Source organism: Eumetopias jubatus, unplaced genomic scaffold, assembly GCF_037043125.1.
Source record: "Eumetopias jubatus isolate StellerSeaLion01/CBP00866 unplaced genomic scaffold, mEumJub1_p1.0 scaffold_6, whole genome shotgun sequence".
Taxonomy (NCBI): Eukaryota; Metazoa; Chordata; class Mammalia; order Carnivora; family Otariidae; genus Eumetopias; species Eumetopias jubatus.
This window is the reverse complement of record NW_028274812.1, coordinates 3,982,515-3,998,277: the sequence shown is the minus strand read 5'-3', so window position 1 is coordinate 3,998,277 and position 15,763 is coordinate 3,982,515. Positions and strand designations below refer to the sequence as shown.

The window sequence follows — 15,763 nt, the reverse complement described above, 5'->3', positions numbered from 1 at the left end:
TGAAATGAAAAGAACATGAGGTTGATTAATAAATAGAATCAGGATAAACATAAAAACAAATAAAGTAATTTAACTTTTTGTCAATTAAGAAACCAAAAAACACTGGGAGTTCAGCCATCCCTTTCCCCGTCTTCTCAGTCACATCTTTGTTGTATTTAAATGTTTCCAGGACGAAATTCCACACATTCCCTTAGGAACTTAGCCCAATATTTAAGTCATTGCTTAATTTTCTATTAAACAATCTGTAAAAAATGATGTTGCGGTTGTTATCAGAGCAATAAGAGTAAAAAATAATTTTATTATGAATACTACACATTTTACACAACTCATAGACTGGGGGGTGGGGAGGGCAAGACACAGAATCTCCTATTTAAGTCCAGAGGAAAAACTTCATAAAGACAAACAACCAAAGTTATTACCTATTTTTCACTTGCTAATTTAATTACTAACATTTAACCCAAATAAACACAATGGTAAAATATTAAAAGAATCCATGTTCCTCTAGTTATACTTCTGACACCAAATGTGTTAGTTTTCCACACCAAGCAATTCTCCAACCCTCTGCAGACACCAACTGATGTCCTACAGTTCAATTTACTTCTGACACTACCTGCAGCCAGTGCAGACCACACAGGTTAAGGGCTCAGTCCCACGAGACTGCTCCCCCCGCCCCCCCAACTTTAGATGCCAATCGTAAGTCCTGGCCACCCATGCTTCTGACCACGGGCTATAAATCAAGAGGTTTCCACAAACCCCACCTCAGGGTTTATAAAGCACTGGAATAGCTCACAGAACTCAGGGAAACACTTTACTTACCATTGCCAGTTTATTATTAGGGATACAACTCAAGAGGCAAATGGAAGAGATGTGTAGGGCAGGCCATGTGGGAAGAAGGACTGAGGAGCTTTCATGCCTCTGTAGGTGCACCACCTTCCCAGCACTGAAGGTGTTCACCAACCTAAAAGCTCTCTGAACCCCTTGTTTAGGGTTTTTGGAGGTTCCACTGCATAGGAGCATTTGATTAAATCATTGGTCACTGGTGATTAACTCAATGCCTAGTCCCTGTCCCCTCCCAGGAGGTCTGAGGGTGGCTGAAAATTACAATCCCCAAACCACATGGTTGGTTCCTTGGGCAACCAGCCCCCTTCCTCCTATAGTCCTTCAATAGCAAAAACTCAAGTGTGGTTGCAAGAGGTTCATGATGAATCACTCAGGAAATTCAAGGGTTTTAGGAGCTGTGAGCCAGAAACTAGCTACAAAGACCAAATATATATATTTCTTATTATGTCACAATATGTACTCTATATGAACCATTCAAAGATAAACTGAAGCAAAATAAAAAGTCTTAAGAGTTTATTTGAGCAAAAAATCCATTTGAATAGGGCAGTACCAAACCATTAGTGTTTGGGAGCGCTCTGCTGAAGGAGCCGGCAGAGACCCCTGCACAGAGACGGGGCAAGAGCACAGATGTGCAATCGCTGACCGACCCGTGGCTTTACAGGCCAGCTGGCTGTCCACGTGTGTGACACCTGCACTCATTATTACTAAATCCTAAAATTCGGTCTGTAAATTTAAGATTATATGGAAATGAAAACTTTCAGATCTCGGATATTCAATGCCATCTTCAGCATTAAGTGCCATATACATGGTGTGAAGTAGACAGAAGACTAACGAGGAAAGCTAACACTGAACTCATTTCAAAATGGTGTCGAGATTTTTCTTTCTAACGATAAAGAGATGTGGCCTTCCTGTCCACGATCTCTCATGAGATGTGGCGTCAACTGAGAAGGGACAATGGCAACAATGGAACCACACACGTGATACCGTGTTTGCAATTCTACTTCTGTACCCATGTCACTTTAGGCTGAATCAAATGAAAAATCCATTCCTGGAGAAACAGACAGGACAAGATTCTCACAGTTCAATTTCTTTGCAGAGGCGCACGGGGAGGTTGAAGCGCATGAGGCCCTGCCACTCCTCCGCCGTACAAATGCTATGGTAGGACAGCTTCTCCATAGTCACCCGGTAAATGCACTCGGAATGACGGATTCTGTGATACATCTGGAAGGCAAATCCAAAAAACAAAAAATAAACCGAAATGAGTGTTTAAAGCAGTTATGTCCCTAAGAATCAGAACTGGAACGGAAACCACTGTTGTTATCTATTAACTGCTAGTACCATGCATTTCATATACACTGAAGATGCCCATACTTGTGCCTTTGAAGATACAAACCACTAAGTTTAAAAAAAAAAATTTATTTCCATTTTAAAAGACTTATTAACTTCTGCACCCAGACAGTGTCCCTGGGTCATGAGATTCCTTGGTATTTATCCACTGGTCCCTTCTTAGACACCCAGCCTCAAAAACTGTGAGAAATCAGTGTCTGCTGTTTCTAGGCCACGCGGTCCATTCCCGCACCCAAACACATGGAGACAGACACTCCATCAGTTAGGAGTTAAGATTTTTTCCTATGTCTCCTTTTAAAAAATATTTATTTTAATTCTTGGTGATGTCAAAGTCCTTTAGTCCTGAGAGTCTCAACAATGCTTGACCATGAAATCCATTATCAGTGAAAGAAGTTTGGAGAGGCACGCCCAATAAATGTACAGTCCTTTAGCAATTACGTGCACATGCACTGTGCAGATATACACAGAAATAGAAAAAGATAAAAATACAAAGTACTTACTTTTAATATTTTATTACTGAGCAAGACTTTTTATTCTTATTAGACAATTACATATTTTATAATGAAAGCACTAATTAAATGTATGTTATCAGTTGTCAAGTGTTTTCTTCAATGACTTGTGAGATGGTGATGTTAAGGTCTGGGTTCAGTTTGATTTATTTTAATACTTAAGAGATTTTCAGTTATACTATTTGAGAAAGATAGGCCAAAAAGTATGTGGATCCAAAGAGAATAAAGGACTAGCTGTTCTTAAACATCACACTTATAGTTTTGTTCCCTAGCCGCTAATATTTTTGGCTTAAAATCACATAATTTTCCATTTCCCCTGATGCCAATCAGTTAATCCTGCAAACGAATTAGCTGCATCTTTATATATTATCCACCAGGTTTAAAACCAATGAAACTTAATGAAACTCTTCATGGGGAAGATTTTAGTAAGTTAAAAACTGTTTCATAAAGTAAAGTCATAAAAAAATTCCATTTTAAAAGAAGAAGGAGGTAAAAGGGAATAAAGAACGATGGAAAAAACAGAAAACAAGATGGTGGATTTATACTTAAACATAAAATGTGATAGTAGAAATATCCTGGTTAAAAAGCAAAGACTGCCAGAATGAATGAAAAAGGAAGACCCAGCTTATGCTGTTTACAAGAATCCTACTTCAAAAATAAAGACCTAAATAAGGTAAAATTTTGGAAAGGATATACCATATAACACCAGTCAAAAGAAAGCTGGAGTGGCTTAATACCAGATAAAGTGTATTTCAGAGCAAAGACTATTAACAGGGATAAAGAAGGATTATTTCAAATGATAACGGGGTCCACATGTCAAGAGGACATAATGTTCCTAAACATCAGTTGGTTTTCAACAGGTGTGCAGAGGCAAGATGGTGGACAAAGGACAGCAGATGTAACAAACTGTGCTGGACCAACTGGACACTCACATGCAAATAAATAAACGCAAGATGACCCTTACCTTTAACCATATGCAAAAATTTACTCAAAATGGATCACAGACCTAAATGTAAAACCTAAACTTCTAGAAGAAAACATAGAAAATCTTTGTGACCTTAGGTTTGGCATATATGTCTTTGATAAAATGCTAACAGCATGATCATAAAAAGAAAAAAAACCCGAATGAGTTGGACTTCTTCAAGCTTAATAACTGCTCTTAGAAAGAAACTGTTGAGAATGACAAGACAAGCCAAACACCGGGAGCAAATATTTGCAAATAACTTATCGGATAAATGCCTCACAGCCACTCCGTACCTAGGTATTTACTCAGTGGAAAGGAAAGCATACACCGTACAAAGACTTGTGCATAGATGCTCACTGCAGCTTTATTTGTAATAGCTAAAACCTAGAAATAACTCAAATGCCCATCAATAGGTGACAAAATCGTTTACAGTATATCCATTTGATGGAATATTCAGTAATAAAAAGGAATGAACTATTTATACATGCGATGCCATGGATGAATCTCAAAATAATAATGCTGAGTGAAAGAACCCAGACAAAAAAGAATACAGATATTTATGATTCCATTTATATAAAATAATTCTAGAAAACGCAGAGTAATTTATTATGGTGACAAAAAGCAGATCAGTGGTTCCCTGAAACTGGGGGTAAAGATGGGGAGGGTCATGAGGGAAGGTTTTGAGGGGCACCCAGAAACCCATGACACAGTGGATGCACCATGTCTTGATGGAGTGATGGTTTCCTTGGGCTGTGTGTACATCCACTTGTCAACCTGTACACTCCAGATACACACAGCGTACCACGTGTTCATAAACCTCAGGAAAGCTGCTTAGAAATGTTTTGCTCCCGGTCTCTGTAAAGGCCTATGATAACGTGTATATGGGAGTCACATGATAACGTGACAGCGACAAGGAGAATACTTGCAGACCTCTGTTTTCCACGTGCTCTCTTTACAGGGCAAGTTTATTTGGAAAAGCAGCTGATTTCTTATTCAGTGTGAATGTCACTTGAGACTCCAAAGTCAGATTAAATACTGTTTATTTGAATATATCTTCCAAATAATTAAATATTGATTGCACTTTGTCATCAGAAAAGATCGGCACACTTGGAAGATTTTTTTTGTGAAAGATGAAATGTGCAATAATGTATGAATTCAACAACTATTCCAAGTACTTTGTCACAAGCCGCAAATGCGTGGGCAGCACAATGGAAATAGGAGTCCATTTCAAAGCTACCTTCATAACTGTGAATTGTGTGGGCCAACTGGTACACAAGCCTCCTTCTCATATGGTTGAAGAACAACCTGGATCAGGTTAAAAATGTAAAGACAGAATTCCTGTTAACTTATTCATGACTTTTCAGGGGTGTTATTTTTCTTGTTTAAATTTGGGTTTAGTTTGGTATAAACATTTAATCATGTTTGCATCCAGGTTTTGTGATGCAACACTCAGCAGGTTAGAAGAGCTTTGGACCTGCGGAGCCAGATCCTCTAATGATACAGCCGAGTTAACTCGAGTGTCTACACTGACAGGGATGCATTCTTCAAGAAACACATGGAAACCTGTAAACATTTTAAGAGGACCGATTTCTACCTCCTTAACTTTCACACATACTCTGACCTAAAAAATGACTTTTGTCCACCTCCCATTTCAGAATAACCCCTTCCTCAAATTGCTCTAATATAAAAACCTCTTGAAACAAAGGGAAATATAAAATATGGTATTAATGAGGTCTAATAGTGGTTTCTAAAGTTTTCATAAAATATTGAAGGTGATGAAACTAAATAAATTTTCAGCTGATAGATCATTTAAAAAAACTTGGTGGCAGAGTTATCAGTACTTCTTGGCATCTTAGCTCAGGTGGAGTTTGAATTAAGAGAAATTGCTATAATAAAATTCTTTCTGCTATTTACTCATTAATGAAAGCAATTCTTAGGGCTTCCTCAAAACTTCCTCAACAAGTAGGAATAACACTGTTGCTGAACAGTGGGGATCCAGTTCCTCTATGTCAAAGAACAAAGTTCCAAAGATGGAAAGGAGATGGCCAGAAGGAGTTCTGCGGTGCGAGACAGGGGGTGTCTGTATATATCTCTGGGAGACAGAGAAGAGAATGATGGCAGAGGCTTACATACAAACTCTCTTCCAAAATAGTGAGAAAAAGAGGGAAAGTGTTTCAGAGGAGAAACCTGGCAGACACGACCTTAAGCAAGTGATGAAGCTAACATCACCAGTGAAAGGATGTGTGCCTGCTAACGGGACTCAATGGGAACACATCATTCCGTCATATTCCTGTCAAAATTATAACCTCGATATGATCATGCGGAAATACCAGACAAGCCCATTAAGAAGCATTCTACAAAATAACTGGCCTATACACTTCAAAAGTACTCAGGTCATGCAAGGCAAAGAGTAAAGAATGGTTCCAGATTAAAGGACACTAAAGAACTTCACAGTTTAGCTAAACAGTATCTGGTACCTGATTGGGGCTGAATTGTGCTCCCTAAAATTCTTATGTTGAAACCTTAACGCCCCAGTACCTACCTCAGAATGTGATATATTTGGACATAGGGCCTTTGAGGAAGTAATTAAGGTAAAATGAGGTCAACAGGGTGGGCCCACATTCAGTATGACAAGTGTCCTTACAAGAAAAGGAGCTTAGGACACAGACATGCACAGAGGGAAGACCTTATGAGGACACAGGGAAACGAAGCCATCTACAGACCAAGGAGAGAGGCCTCAGAAGAAACCAAACCCACTGACATCTTGGACTTCCAGTTGCCAGAACCGTGACAAAATACCTTTCTGTTCTTTAAGCCACCTGGTCTGTGGTGCTGCTTGTGGTAGGTCTCACACACAACACAGAACCAATATGAATCTCTGGACTCTTAAGTTATGCAGCGAAGAGTAAGATGATGTATCTGTCTTTAGAAAACACAAGCTGAAGTATTTATTTAGGGTTATGAATCATTTTGTCTAAAACCTCCTCTCAAACAGGTCAGAGGAATATGACATCTATGAATGAGACAGAGAGAGAAGAAAGAAAGAATATCAAAGTAAAAATGGTAACATATCAACACTGGGGAGCACGGGAATCTTTGCATTATTTTTGCAACTTTGCTTTCTGTCTGAAGTTAATTCAAGACAGAGAGTATAAAAAACTTACACTAAACTTAGTTTCATTCTAAAGTAGGTAAAATGTATGCACAGATATAACTGTTTTTTTTATTTTAAGCCATAGATATTACATTAGGATATAACAGTTTCCAATAATTTGTATTTTTTTGATAATTATTTATTAAAATTTCCTAACATGGTTGCTTTGACCACATGTATCCTAATAATGACATATAATACACTACCACAAGCAAAATTAATTTTTAACATTTATTATAGATGTTTTAGATTATCTTAATAAAACACTTTTAAGAATAAAATACATTACATGAGATCAAACTTTTGTGGGGTAATAGAAATACACATTCAGAGAGAGAAAAGAATGATACTGTAATTTCCAATCATAAGTCCATTCTTAAATGGACTAAACTGGCTTCAAGTAGCTACAGTAGTTAGATCCCATCGGATACATTTAAAAATCGATGAAAATCAATATTCAGGATACATTAGAAATTACATTCTCTGCAACTTTTAAACTAAACAAATACAAGCTGTCAATATTTTTATTTATGAGAGAGAAATACAGCCCCAGAAAATGTCTGAAGCAGGAAGTACCTGACAACTGCACTTATGTATTTCTGATGAACTGAGTAACAAGAGAGGTCCCCATGAGTGGGCACATGGTGACACAGTGGGAAGAGGGGGTGTTCTTATGGAGCAGCACCAACTGAACTGCAAACCGTTATCCCCAGTCACCAGGGCATTATTTTTTGCCATTTTTGTTCCCAATCATCCCTCAGCTGTTTCCACTAGCTATGTGGTTGCTCCTATGGAACTTATGGTTCTATTTCGAAAAAGGCCATTTTTCTATGTTAGGAAGGTGTTAGCTCCCATTTATGTTGGTTTAGCTTTGAAAAAAAAGTGAATAAAATTTTCCCTGACTTCAGAATACCAGTAATATCACTAAAGGATTCCTAGAGTTGATAGATGTTTTGCCAACTATCTTAAAGGGAGACTTCCTAAGACCAGTGGAACTGCATGGATTATGCAGTAACCAGGGCAGCCATGCCGTGACGGTCCAGAGAGCGGACAGCCAGAGCACGTCCTGGGCGGCATTCACATGGGACTCATCGCTCTCTTTCATACAAGACTCTCAAATGCACCATATGACAAACAATGATAGTGCAGGTCACCTTTTCCTTACTCATTTCAGTAGATACCCTGAGACAGAAACCTTCTGTTCAAACATTTTACCTTTATATTAACCTCATTTTTCTTTTTAACAAATTCACACCTTGAAACAAAAGCTAAAATATTAGATTTTCTCCCCCAAGCGTTTGAAGACATTTCCTAAAATATGTACAACCAGGAATCACTGTTTCTGGCATATGAAGGAAATACTGAAAAAACAAAATAAAACAACAGAACCCATCCTTTCAACTACTTTATTTAACCAGTTTTAAAGTGGATACTGAGTACCGAGGAAGATAATCACGGAAGCAGCACTCACATTGGCACAGTGTAAGGCTAAAGCACAGAAGACGGCAAACATCTTGAAGTTGTTTTCGTCCGTTTTCGAGAAGGCACTGCCGCTTATTTTGTTCACCATCTGCACCACACCGATCACGCTTCCCCGGCTCACGATGGGCATGCACAGGATATTCCGGGTGGTGTAGCCTGTGTACAAGTCCACTTCCCTGCGGCCACGTGCAGGAAAACAGCAGCAACACACAAACACGCAGGAGAAAATAATCTATAGCTTCTATCATAAATCTCAACTGAGTTTTGCAATTTACACGCTTCTGTTACAAATACTTGTAATGGAACTGTTGAGCTGCTGAATTCAAGGACAATGTGACACATGTGAAAGTGTTTCATTAAAATCTCATCAAAAATATTCTAACCAATCTGTTCTTTTATTTGCAAGAGAGTTTTTCAGAACAGTCTCTTGGAGGCTTTCAGCTTATCATTCGGTTTTATGTATCCACAGCATTATTAAGTAAACAGGGGCAAACTGAATGCAGAGGAAAAATATGATAAATTTGGTAAAGTAACATGTTCCTTTGAACTTGGTCATATGTTCCGAGATATGTAACTTGCTAATGGACAAACTTAAACAGGAATTACCACCTTGAAAATTTAGAGCAGGGGTCAGCACACGACAGCCTCTGGGCCAAACTAGCCCTCTCCTGTCTCGTAAACAGTTTTAATGGAAGACAAGGGCACCATTCTTGAATGGATTGTCGCCACCCTACAACACAGCTGAGGACTCGTGACAGAGACGTTATGGCCCCAAATACTTACTATCTGATCCTTAAAAGAAAATTCTGCTGACTCCTGATTTGGAGAAAATATTTTTTGCAAACAGGACTCCGTTCCATAGACACAATCATGTACCTAAAGGCAGTTAGTGAGATGGTGGTCATTTGTGCCTGGCTTCTTGAACTGTTTTGAGATTCATCTATCCCGTAGGAGGTATCAGTGGTTCAGCCCTTTTCACTGGGGAGTGGTATTCTGGGGTATGGACAGACCACAGTTTATTTATCCATTCACCAGTTAATGGCTATTATTGTTTTGTTAACAGCCAGTTTTCTGGCAATTGTGAATAATGCTGTTTTGAAGATCTGTATACAAATTTTTGTGTGGACAGATTTTTTTTTTTGATACAGGAGTGGGGCTGATTGAGTACAGTAAGTATATGCTTAACTTTACAAGAAACTGCACACCCTTTTTCCAAAGTGGTTGTACCATTACACACTCCCATCAGCAAAGTATGTGATTCCAAGTTTCTCCACATCCTTGCCAACACTTGCTAATGACACTTTTTATTTTTTTTTAAGATTTATTTATCTATTTGGTGTGTTTGGGGGGGAGTGGCAGAGGGAGAGGGAGAGAGAGAATCCCAAGCAGACTCCACACTAAGTGAGGAGCCTGACGTGGGGCTTGATCCCGTGACCCTGAGCCCACCCAGGCCCCCTGCTGATGCCACTTTTTAAAAACTGTATCCATTCAAATTGTTGTGTAGTGAGATCTCATGGTCAAATTTCTGTTTCCCCGACATCAAACATCTGTTCGTGTGTTTAATGGCCATTCATGTATCTTCTTCTGTGAATATAGATTTATTCTATATATCTTATTATAAATACAGATTTAGAATTTATTCTAAATAAATTAAAATTTTGGGTCCTATTATTAAATTAGGTTATCTTATTATGTTGAAAGAGTTGTTTACATCCTCTGGATGTGAGTATTTTTCAGATATATGTTTTGCAAATATTTTCTCACAATCTGTTGCTTGCCTTTTCATGTTCTTAAGAGTTGACCCATAAAATTTTTACATAACAGTTTTAAATAAGGATATATAAATATTTTCAATATTTAAGCACTAAAATAACAAGTTTGGTTTTTGGGAAAAAACCCTGAGATTTTCTGCATACTCTTTAATTTACTGATAAGACGTATCAACTGGGATATAACTGTGTTGACATACATGTTGCACATATTTGACACTAATCAAATTTCTGAAAAAACTTATTGTTCATGCTATTCAATTCCTCTTAAAGTGAACCAAATGTTTGAATTAACAGAACACTACTGTCAAAATATCTGAACTATTACTCCCAGTCACAGCATCAATCTTGAGACTTTCAATTTCTGGAGATTTATTTAAATCAGATTATATAATTTGGTTCCTAGTTCTCCAAAGAAACTCAAAACAAAACAAAAAAATCTTTATAAGCCATCTAATATCCAAATTTAATAATATCCAGTAAAAACAGCAACTTATGGAGTTCCCACTTTGTATCAGGGAAAGTTGTCAGATCTCTTACAAGTATTTTCTCTAATCTTACCAAAACAAAAACAAACAAAACAAAAAGCACCCTATAAATAGGCATTACTGTACCATTTTAAAGATGAGGAGACAGAAGCTCAGTGAGATTAAATAACTCACTCCAGGTCACTCTAGAACTAATAAGTGATGGAAGTGAATTCACAAGTAGGTACTTTCATCAGTAGGTGTTACTACCTTGTAGGGTATGGTCTGATGGAGAACACGCCCAGGATAGAATGATTAACACTATAATGAAAACAAAAGCAGCCTTGCAAACTTTAACTCTTCCTGTATAAATGCTTTTATAACATTTTAATATCCTATAAGCTGGATATCATTAATGGTTTCGAGTCTATCATTTTACAAATATCTGGAAACACTGGGTACTGATAATAGAGTTGGTTCAAATAAAGTGTAGCAGAGCGCCCAGGAGGAAGGCGCTAACTGCACTGGCACATGGGTGGGGAGCTGGGGGCTCCAGCGCAGAGGCTCCAGCCAGATGGGACATGAGGGAGAGACTGACAGGGGCATAAACGATTTCTTACCTGTTAAAGCGTGGGTCTGCATAGGCATCTGGAATGTTCAGGACTTCCCCTGTTCTTGCTACCTGACCAGCAATTCCTTTCTCAATTGAAAATCTGCAGACATAAAAGAGAGGGACATGCCAATTAAAATACAGATGTTATAAAATAACTTGAAACATTTCATTACCACTAAATATTAAAGAAAAAAAGCACTGTTTTGTTTTTAAATACTTGCATTAATTTTACATTTACATATTCGAAATCCTATTACTACATAACATGTAAAGGTAAAGCAGAGAAACACTGCATGGTAATCACTAGAGAAGCTTGGTTTAAGATATAATCCACAATATATTAAGTTATACTGGATTACAAATTGAAATTGAGAAATTAACTAGCACTCTCCTCTACTGACCAATAATAATCCTTTATATTTGCAAAGTACCTTATAATTTACAAGATGCTTCAACATAAATTTTCTTCCTACCTCCTTCCTTCCTTTTCTTTCTTTCTTTCTCCTTGCCCCAAATGGGACTTGAACTCACGACCCTGAGATCAAGAGTCCCATGCTCTAACGACTAACCCAGACAGGCTCCCCTCAACGTAAATTTTCTTAATTAATTCTCACTGTGGTGGGAACAGAAGCCCATAAGGGTTCAGTAACCTACCAACATTCCTAAAAAAGTTAGTGGCACAATAAAAACAAGGAAGCAGGTCTACACTAGTGTATTTTCCACCACACATATAACCAAACTTACAGGTTATATTTGATTTGAGATACTAGGCAGGACTGGGACTTTAAGGCTTTTGCAACACAAGCACTATATAAAAATAACACAATTTACAACTTCTAGTATCTTTGCTTCTCTTATTTGTTAAATTTAAAACCAGTCAAAATACAAGCATTATTTGATTATACTTAATTATGTTTTGGTATATAATATCAGCACTTTCTTTTATAAATATATTCTCATTTTGTAAACAGTTTTCTCATTATAATATCATCATAGTACATGCACTCATTACAAAATTTTAAGAAAGAGGTCTACAGTCCACAATATCTACAGATTTCAATAGCTTGAAAATAATTTCCATAATATTACATTTTCAACATTATAGGAAGTAAGTATCATTGAAGTAAAGCTCAACGTTAAGGGAAAAACCAAAAGATAGGTGACACAAAAGAGAATTAACTTTCTTAAAAGGCCAAAAAGTGAACCCAACATTGCATAAAAAGCAAGCTTGTTTCATCCTGGTTTTCTTGTGCTTTGAACAACATGAACAGAACAAATTAGACTGCCGTAAGCAAAGAGTATCAGAATCCATTTCATGATTTATGCTTAATTTTCTTGGTTTGCTGTCTCTGGTCAGGAGATAATTAAGAGGCAGGCCCTCACATAAACAGCTGACATCACTGGTCAATTGAGAAAGCTGCAGCCAACCACATTTCCCTCACTGTTTCTCTGACGCTCGTCAACACAAACTTCAAGTTATGGTCTTCAAAATGAGATCAACACTAGCACTGGTAAGAAACACTTGAACCTTTAGCAAGAGAAATTACTTTACCTAAATGACTATATCCAGACTGATTTACCGAGGTCTAAGACACAAATAAACCAGAAATAAAACAAGTAAAAATAAAAAATCTAAATAGTGCTTCTAATTCGGAGTTCTGTGAGTGTGGAATACAGGAACCATCACCCCAGGGCTCCGCGGCAGGCAGTGGTGAGGCCTGGCTCAGGGCCTCACTCCTGCTTCTTGCACATCTGCTTATCTCTTGTATGTGACAGGCAATTCATAATTAATAAGGAACAGTGTTTTACTATAATGTTGTAACTACCAAAGGACTTCATATTATTATGTGGAAAAATAGTTAAACAAGATACATAAGCAAAAGGGATGCAAATGTCTAAAAAAAAAAGTCAATTTTTGAATGTTAAGCTTGATTCTTAAGTTTGGTGACAGTGCTCCACAAGGAGATGTTCAGACTGTGATAGGACTGAGCAAGCAAGCCTCTACCAAACTCCACTCTTCGTTTAAGTGACAGTAGCTGCCATTTAAAGAACAAAGAAGGCTTTAGTTTCTAGATGCAACAGAAGTGTGCTATGTGACTGATTAAACCAACTGGTCAGTTACAGAATAATGTGCCTAAGTCATTACATACCCCAGCTCAATGTCCACTGTGGTCTGGACTTCAAGACAGTCCCGTAGTACGGGAAGGGGCAGGGGCAGTAGTTTTTAGGTATGCCCTGCTCCTGGGCAGAGGACAACCTGCAGACTCCCGGCGGGCTATACCTTTACCTACCTGGGGCACTAGTAAGGTTTCCCGACATGATTTCCAAAAGGACCGCCTCCGGAAGACTGCATTTCCAGGAGGGACGCCAAAGCCTCCCAGGCGCGCTTTCGCCGGCACTGCAATGTCATTCCCAGAAGTACTACCTTCAGGAGGCGGGTCCTGGTGGGAATGATATCACAGTATGACAAGTACTGTCAGCACACCTGCGAATAGGCACAGGAAAGTGGGTAACAGGACACCTGCACAGCTGCAGTCACAGCGTATGGACATTCTACTTCCAGGTGTACCTTATTTCTTTGGTCTTCTTGAAGATAGGTTTTCCTTCCTTTTCCTCTCCAATATCAAAAAGGTCTGAATATAACTCCTTGTTCTTATGGTCTACCTGGAAAAGTGCACAACGATCGGCATTCACCAGATTTTTTGCATATATCTAAAGACAAACAATAAAACAAGAGTAAGCCAATGAGAAATTCAGAGTTTAAAGGCAAACTTTATCAGAAATAAATATAAATTTCAGCTGATCTATACTCGGAGTGGAAAACTGGCACTATAACTCAATAAACAGAGGTATACAAATACAAAACACTGTATGTTCCTGTTAACGTGCTGACATAGGTAGACACCGCTGCTCTGCATGGGTGTCCCAGGGCGGGCTGTTGAAACACTACAGGACTTTCCTGTGGGCCGGAACGCAGCTGTAGGCCTCATTCCCGCAGAGCCCTGCTGCACCCCGGCCCCGCTTCCAGAACCTCTAGGCCTTTACCCTCACGGCCGGTACCAGCCTCTGTCAGCTCTAAGGCCAGAGTGCATTCTGATGGTGGGCATTTGTGATACAGCAGTCGTGAAAAAATACGAAATACAACTTCTAATGAGGTTCATATTCATATTTGTTGCATTTTACTTGCGCTAATAATAACGTGTAACAGTTATTGAGTGTTTACTTACTATGTGTGCCAACACTCTCACACCCTTTAGGTGTCTTCCTTCACTTAATCCCCACAATCACAATATTAAGTCAGGGAATATTTTTATCTCCACTGTACATGTTAGGATGATTGAGGCAGAGAGGTAACTAAACTTGTCCACTATCACGTGGCTAGTAAATGGCAGATTGGGTATTTGAACTCATACTAGTTGTTTTCATGGCCTATGCTCTTAAAACAAGTATGCTTTTTCATTTCTAATTGGAAAACTGTGTATTCATTTTGTCATTCACTTGTTCATCGACTTCCTTCCACAATTATTTCTTTAATGCCTAAAATATCCCACTGTCCCTTGTGGGTTGAGACCACAGTTACGGTTCAATTAGCATATTTACCTAGATTAAGAATTCTGGCAACTTCAACCCTCCAGATTTTAGACATGAAATTATTCTCCAGAGAAAAGAGCTGATTCTCAGAGAAAAAGAGCCATCACAAAGTCTATGCAAGAGGGACATGGGCCACCTTGTGGCCAGAGGAAAATACAAAATCTCACGTAAAACTACAAATTTAATGAAAAGAAATCAGCACGGTTTAGGTACCCTGGTTCATCCTCATAGTTTATACTTGTCTTTATAAACTGTACTCACTCACTCAACAAATACTGGCTATGCCGGGGACTGAGTACATTGGGTATTATCAGAAGGATAACTTACAATTTGTCTCTTTCCATAATCCTGTGAGTTCTGTGACAACAGAAACTGCTTCTTTTTCTCCCCACAATATTCCAAAAACCCAGCACAATACCTAGAGTAGAGGTCAGCTAACTAAAATCCATTTGCCAAATCTAGTCCATTGTCTGTTTTTATAAATAAAGTTTTATTGGGAAAGAACTATGTTCATTCCTTTATGTATCGTTTAAGGATGCTACAATGGCAGAGTTGAGTGACTGCAATAGAGTATGGTCCATGAAGCATAAAACTTTACTATTTAACCCTTAACAAAAAACATCTGCCAACCCTTTAGAACATATAAGATCTCCATAACCTAAGAACCCTCAATAAATATTTGAGGAAGGATGAATGACATAAAGTTAGGGAGACAGTAATGAGACTGTATTGTTGGCAAACAGAAGAATCACCCATCTATTTTGCAAACTCATGGGATCTTGAATTATTAAATAATAATAATGATCCTACACTATTAGAGATTACATTATGAAAAGCGGAATTTGCATCCCTATTGCCTAGGTCACGTTAATTGCTTAACACTTTGGCACATATTTATATTAATATTTATAAACATCTGAATGGAATGGACAATTTTCTAGAAAACGGAAATGAATTGAGAAGTAGTTGAAAAATCTGAAGACCAACTGTACAACTGTCAAAGAATTATCCCCATAAAAGGTCTTAG

At 38.1% G+C, this 15,763-nt stretch overlaps 1 protein-coding gene across 1 annotated transcript in view; it reads right to left on the bottom strand.

The window, feature by feature from the left end:
- The window catches only part of PDE10A (phosphodiesterase 10A), a 291,715-nt gene that overhangs the window by 45,311 nt on the left and 230,641 nt on the right, over positions 1 to 15,763 (bottom strand). The window contains exons 11-14 of the mRNA XM_028103383.2: positions 13,715 to 13,857; positions 11,153 to 11,245; positions 8,286 to 8,472; positions 1,919 to 2,061 (exon numbers count right to left, since the gene is read on the bottom strand). Coding sequence (XP_027959184.2) covers positions 1,919 to 2,061; positions 8,286 to 8,472; positions 11,153 to 11,245; positions 13,715 to 13,857 — 566 coding nt within the window. The remainder of the gene's footprint in view (positions 1 to 1,918; positions 2,062 to 8,285; positions 8,473 to 11,152; positions 11,246 to 13,714; positions 13,858 to 15,763) is intronic.